This window comes from Lipotes vexillifer, unplaced genomic scaffold, assembly GCF_000442215.2.
Source record: "Lipotes vexillifer unplaced genomic scaffold, Lipotes_vexillifer_v1.1 scaffold634, whole genome shotgun sequence".
NCBI lineage: Eukaryota > Metazoa > Chordata > Mammalia > Artiodactyla > Lipotidae > Lipotes > Lipotes vexillifer.
The window spans coordinates 1806643-1812797 of NW_006781096.1; the positions used below are offsets into that span (position 1 = coordinate 1806643).

At 39.0% G+C, this 6155-nt stretch overlaps 1 protein-coding gene across 2 annotated transcripts in view; it reads left to right on the plus strand.

Moving 5' to 3' along the window:
- Positions 1 to 6155, plus strand: part of TP53BP2 (tumor protein p53 binding protein 2) — a 71242-nt gene that overhangs the window by 61424 nt on the left and 3663 nt on the right. For both annotated transcript variants that reach the window (XM_007454484.1, XM_007454485.1), the window contains 2 exons: positions 428 to 561; positions 3392 to 3558. In XM_007454484.1, the coding sequence (XP_007454546.1) occupies positions 428 to 561; positions 3392 to 3558 (301 nt within the window). The remainder of the gene's footprint in view (positions 1 to 427; positions 562 to 3391; positions 3559 to 6155) is intronic.

Genomic DNA, 6155 nt, shown 5'->3' on the forward strand with positions numbered 1-6155 from the left:
AACAAGGGGGAGAGAGCCCAATAACGCAAGAAAAAAAAAAAAAAAAAAAAAAAAAAAATATATATATATATATTTTTGGTTGACCTTTCTTCCCTTCCCTGGCAAGTGTGACTTCTCCTTAGATGCTCATCTGTGGTGGGAAGTTGGAGAGTAAATGAACAAAAATGACTGTAAGGATATATAGTTTCTGGGACTTATTCTGTTTTTAAAATCCTTTTTATAGGGAGTGCCTACTTAATGTCATATTTCTAGAACTGTACTTGGTATAGTTTTCTTGGCTCCTGAAGGTTTTAATTATGTTTAAAAAAAAAAAAAAGACTACAAGAGTCTCTTTCAATTCTCTTGATCCTAGAGCCAGTTAATAGTTGACAGGTAAGGTGGCAAAAAACTTGAGTGATGATCACCCTTGTTCTTACTGATGTTACAGGTTGATGACCCAAGCCTGCCTAATGATGAAGGTATCACAGCTCTTCACAACGCCGTGTGTGCAGGACACACAGAAATTGTTAAATTCCTGGTACAGTTTGGTGTAAATGTCAATGCTGCTGACAGTGATGGATGGTAAGGTTTTCTTTTAAACTCCACTCAGACTTCAATTGTATCTGCTGCGTAGGCAACGAAGGAGCAGTGTTGTAGACACTGTTAGAAGGGAGGAGGTATGTCAGTGCGTGTCCTCAACGCTGCTTGTAATCTAGAAGGAGAGACGTGGGAGACATTTTTAAGGAATTAATATGTCTTCATGTAATAGTCATCTCACTCCCGTTCTGGAAGCAGATGGAGTTTTATTTTACTTTTTTATATAAAAAATTTTTTTCGGCCGCACTGCATGGCTTATGGGATCATAGTTCCCCGACCAGAGATTGAACTCGGGCCCTTGGCAGTGAGAGTTTAGAGTCCTAACCACTGGACCGCCAGGGAATTTCCCAGATGGAGTTTCAGAAGTTTAGTAGTTAAATAGTAAAAATAAGAAATGTCCCAAAGTGGTACACAGTTCATTGGCATGCTTCAGTGAATACGAGAAATGCTGATTTAAGCAGGGTCCCCCCACCTCCCTGAAACTACTGTGTGTCTAAGAGGGAATTATAATTTGTAAACTTCTCCCAATAGTTTTGACCATGGAATCCATTTTTCATGGAGCATCTTGCGGAACTGGTGTGTGGCTAAAACCCAGGAGATATTATTGTAAATGATGAATATTATTATTCCTAGGATAATGATTTAATGATTATGATTATTAATTAAATTATGATTTAATGATTAATAATGATTCCTAGGAAAGATTTACTTCTTTCTATATGAAAAAAATTTTTAAAGTTATAATCACACTATATTTACGCAAGTATTTTAATTTTATAGCCTGTATTTCTCTCAGTATGGAAATAATTGTAATGTCAAATTTACATGTATACACACATAAGTTGCAGACACCCATATGCATAGGATTGAAAAGGCCTCATCTCTTACCACATGGCTGTGACTCATTCACTGTGGCTGTCTCCTTCTTGCTAGATGTTTAGATTGCTTTCCAGTTCTTTGTTTGTTATAAATAATTCTTGGAGAAGCGTTTTTGGTTGCACTTTAAAAACACTGTCTTTATAAAAGTAATGTGAGCCCATTGTGGAAGACGTACAAAATAGAGAAATAAGAGGAAAACAAGCCATTTGTATCCTACAATCTAGAAGTAAACACCATCAGTATTTTAATATGTTTCCTTCAAGCTCATTTATGTATGTGTATATATGTATAATTTTTATTTATTTTTATTTATTTATTTATTTTTTGCGGTACGCGGGCCTCTCACTGTTGTGGCCTCTCCCGTTGCGGAGCACAGGCTCTGGACGCGCAGGCTCAGCAGCCATAGCTCACGGGCCCAGCTGCTCCGCGGCATGTGGGATCTTCCCGGACCAGGGCATGAACCCGTGTCCCCTGCATCGGCAGGTGGACTCTCAACCACTGTGCCACCAGGGAAGCCCTATATGTATAATTTTTTATGCCTGTATTTTTTTTTTAGTTTAGCTCTCAATAGGTTTTTTTTTTTTAGTTGAGGTATAGGTGAGTTACAATATTATACTAGTTTCAGGTGTATAACACAGGGTCAAAATTTTTATAGATTATACTCCATTTAAAGTTATTAAAATATCGGCTACATTCCCTGTGCTGTACAAAATATCCTTGTAGCTTATTTATTTTATACACAATAGTTTGTACCTCTTAGTCCCCCATCCCTGTCTTGATCTCTTCCTCGCTTGGCTTTCCCCACTGGTAACCGCTGATTTGTTCTCTGCATCTGTGAGTCTGCATGTTTTGTTCTCTTCATTCGTTTTATTTTCAGATTCTACATATAAGTGATAGCAAACAGTATTTGCCTTTTTTATGCCTACTTTTTTAGTTTACCTTTACAACATAAGCAGAAAAAATTCTTAATGTGTCACAATGTCTTTGTTTCCTAATATTGGGAGTTCAGATTATGTATAAATTTTTACTATTAAAAAAATTAAAAATTAAAAAGCCATGCAGTTAAAAAGTCTGTAGTAATATTCACCAAATTATTAGTGATAGTGTTTGCGATGTGGGGGGTGGGAAACAAATTTCCTTTGTGAAAGACCCCAGTGGAATAACATAAAAAGGCGAGGGAAGAAAAGGGTAAAGAAATGTCCTGTACTTCAGGGCTTGATTAACATCCTCCAGCCCATCTTCTGAGTCTGGGCAGTGGTCCCGGCTCTTCCACCTTTACCATTGAATCTGGAGTCATTTATAATACATTATAAAACATTTGAGATGGTGGAAAAGATTCCTAAGGAATCTTATTCCTAAGTTCCTGCTAACCAGTTGCTAATATAGATTGAAATGTGTGTTTTCCAGTCATTTTTCTGGTCTGAATTGAATTGGCAATTGTTTTTCCAGTTAAAATTGAATTAGGATTAAAAAAATGTTGGGTAAAGGTAGTTCTTTATGTGCAGCTTTAATTCCTTCAAAATTGGTGGTGATAAAGGGACATTTACGGCATGTGTATTATTTAAAGACGTTATGTCCTCCATCCTGGCGGAAATAATCAGGCTGGATGCTCCAGAACATGGAACTAAATATATTCTATCCTGCTTTAGATCAGTATACAGATTGCATGTCCTTTCACTTCTGTCCTTGATCCCTCTCACCCGCGGTGCTGTCCTGGCCCCAGTGCCGTCCCGACATTTTTCTTTGTGGCTGGAATTCTCGGACGGGCTCAAGCATCTATGTTTAACTCATTTTTTAAAATCTGTGAGAGTGGTTTTCAGGAGAAAGGGCCTGGTGGGTGACAGGCTGGAGAGCTCTCCCTGCGGATGCTGTGTTGCAGCAGGTGTCGTCCCGTGTAGGAAGGCACCCCCAGCTCTTGCTGTGTCCTCGTCCACAGGACCCCGCTGCATTGCGCTGCGTCCTGTAACAGCGTCCAGGTGTGTAAGTTTTTGGTGGAGTCCGGAGCCGCCGTGTTTGCCATGACCTACAGTGACATGCAGACGGCTGCTGATAAATGTGAGGAAACGGAGGAAGGCTACACCCAGTGCTCGCAGTTTCTTTACGGTACGGAACAATTCGATTTACGTGCACTGATTACTGCATTCATTTATCCTTTATCTCTAGGGGATCGTTCCAAATGGTTTTTATTATTTGGGAAAGCATTTTGTGTTGTACATAGTCCTGGGCATTGAAGATAGGGCAGCCTCGATCACAAACATGAATGCAGCTTTTGTGTGTGCCTAGAAGCGGCTGTTATCAGGGACATCTTCAAAGACAAAAGGCAGTGATGCAGCCTTGGACCTAGCGGGGTTAATAGCTTTTGACCATTGAAAGATCCTCTAGTAAGACTTCAGTACTTAGCGAATGATGCTGTATCTGTGCAAATAAGTAAACAGAACACCCCCCCCCCCCGCAAGAGATCAAGAGAAATGAAGGGTTGGAATAAGAATCCAAAGAACCAGGTTTTCCTGCTAAATCAAACTTGTCGCAGAGGAAAAGAAAGGCAACACCATATTTTAGAACTGATTTTTTTGACTCTTTTGTTCTCTTGTTTTTGAGTTTATGATTCTGATGCATCCCATCAGCTCTGTCCTTAGAGAAAAAAGGACTTGAAGTTTTAGACAGATATATGTTGATTGGCACAGTTATTTACAAGGAAAAATTTTTTTAATTTACAAGTCTTAGAAGTTGAGGTTAATGTTTCTTTTTAGTCTGGCTTGAGAGAAATGGAGAAGGGGAAAAGACAGAGACAAATGAGGAGGTACGTCCCAGGACCCCAGACCACTCAAGCATCAGGCATGGAAAGATGCCTGAGGTGAGACACCTTCTCTGTTTGACTGTTTTCCGAGTCTCACTAGGCCAGTTTTCAGGCTCTCGGAGAGAAGGGAGAGGGGTCAGAGGGAGAACCACAGACCGCAGAGGGAGAACCACAGACCGCAGGCTCTCTTCTTCATCTCTCAGCTCTTAGTTTTTATCATTGATGTTTATGATCACTCTCTGTTTATGTTCTCAACTCTACATCAAAGAATAATTTTGACATATGAACACATTTTGAAGTCAGTATGTTATATTAATATGTATTTTGTTACATTAAACGTATTGGCGATCGAGCTATAGGTAAGTATGGGATATGATTTTTTAAAAAACATTTAGGGACATTTGATCAGAGATTTTTTAAATTTATGAAATATATCGTGGATACCGAGAGCATTTCTGACATAGATGTGCAGTTTAAGTAATGATGATACTAGATTAACGCAGTGAAACATCCAGGTATCCAGCTTGGGAAACAGAACTTGAGCTCTGTCTGCCGTCAGCAGGGGCCCTGCCCTGATGTAGCTCCTCTCACATCTGTGGTGACTGCCCCCTTGAATTTATAAAAATAGGTATATCACCTCTGTATGAATCCTGCAACTGATATTGTTTAGTTCTGCCCATTTTTGACCTTCATATAAAATAAACCATACTGGTGATTCTGTGGCTTACTTTTTTCATTCACCATAGTTTTTGAGATGCATCTGTGTTGTTGCATGTAGCTGTTGTTTCTTTTCACTGTGCTACTGTTCCATTTTGGGACTCTACTAAAATTTATCTTTCCATTCTACTTTTGGCAGATGTTGGGTTATTTCCTTTATTTATTTCTTCATTCATGCATTCAGTTATAAACATGGCTTCGGCCACCATTTTTGTCCTCATCTCTGGTGTCTCTCTAGAATTAGAATAGCCAGGTCACAGGAATGCACGTCAAGCAGAGAGTACCTTTTGCTCTGTGTTCTCTTTGACCTTTGGTGGATTTGGAATCCTGTCTCACTGTGCCTTTAGTTTGCATTTCCCAAACTGCCAGTGAGATGGAGCATGTTTTTAGGACCCTCAGAAACTTTTGAAAATTGTTGATTCATAACTCTTAGTTTGGTAAATAGCAGAGTAATGAGAAATTGTCTTCCAGGCCTAATGGTTTCCTGGAAATGAGACTCAAGTTGTTATGTTGAGTGTACCATTCTGATCCCAAACAGATAACGAGTCTGGCGTGCTTTAAAACTTGGTGGAATTACAGTTCTATTAAGTATAACTTGAAAGTTGGAAATTTACTTGTCCCCATGAGTAGAAACCTGACCATTTAGATAGGTAGAGCCTTCTTTTGGAAAAGAATGATTTAATTTCTTGTTTTGCCCAGAGTGAGAGGTAGTGTGTGACACAGGAAAAATAAGTTCATAATAATTTAGGTTCGCATAAGTTGAGAAACCCAGCTGTTCACGGGCAAGCAGGTATTTTCCTGGCTTTTCTAAAAAGGTGGCAATGATAATGACCTCTGACTTGCCCAGGACATTGTTGTCTAATTCTTCTTCCCCTTTCCCCATGTTGTCTGCCCGTTGATGGTTGTGACTGCTTATTAGCGTCGCCTTATAGGATAGGAAGGTATAAATGGAGAAAGGTAAAACCTAAAGTCGTAGTTCATTTGCAAATCTGTTATTAACTCTGGTAAGAAGTGGGCATTTGAGGATTTTTTTTCCTTCCCCAGTTTGTGGATTTCAGTATCTTTTAGAATTCTGATTCTCATCATTTTAGAGTTGACTATATGTGGACTTTTATATCCTGTCTAATAAACCTGGCCATATTTCTATATTCTAACATTTTATAATTTTTTTTCTTTTATCTTTCCC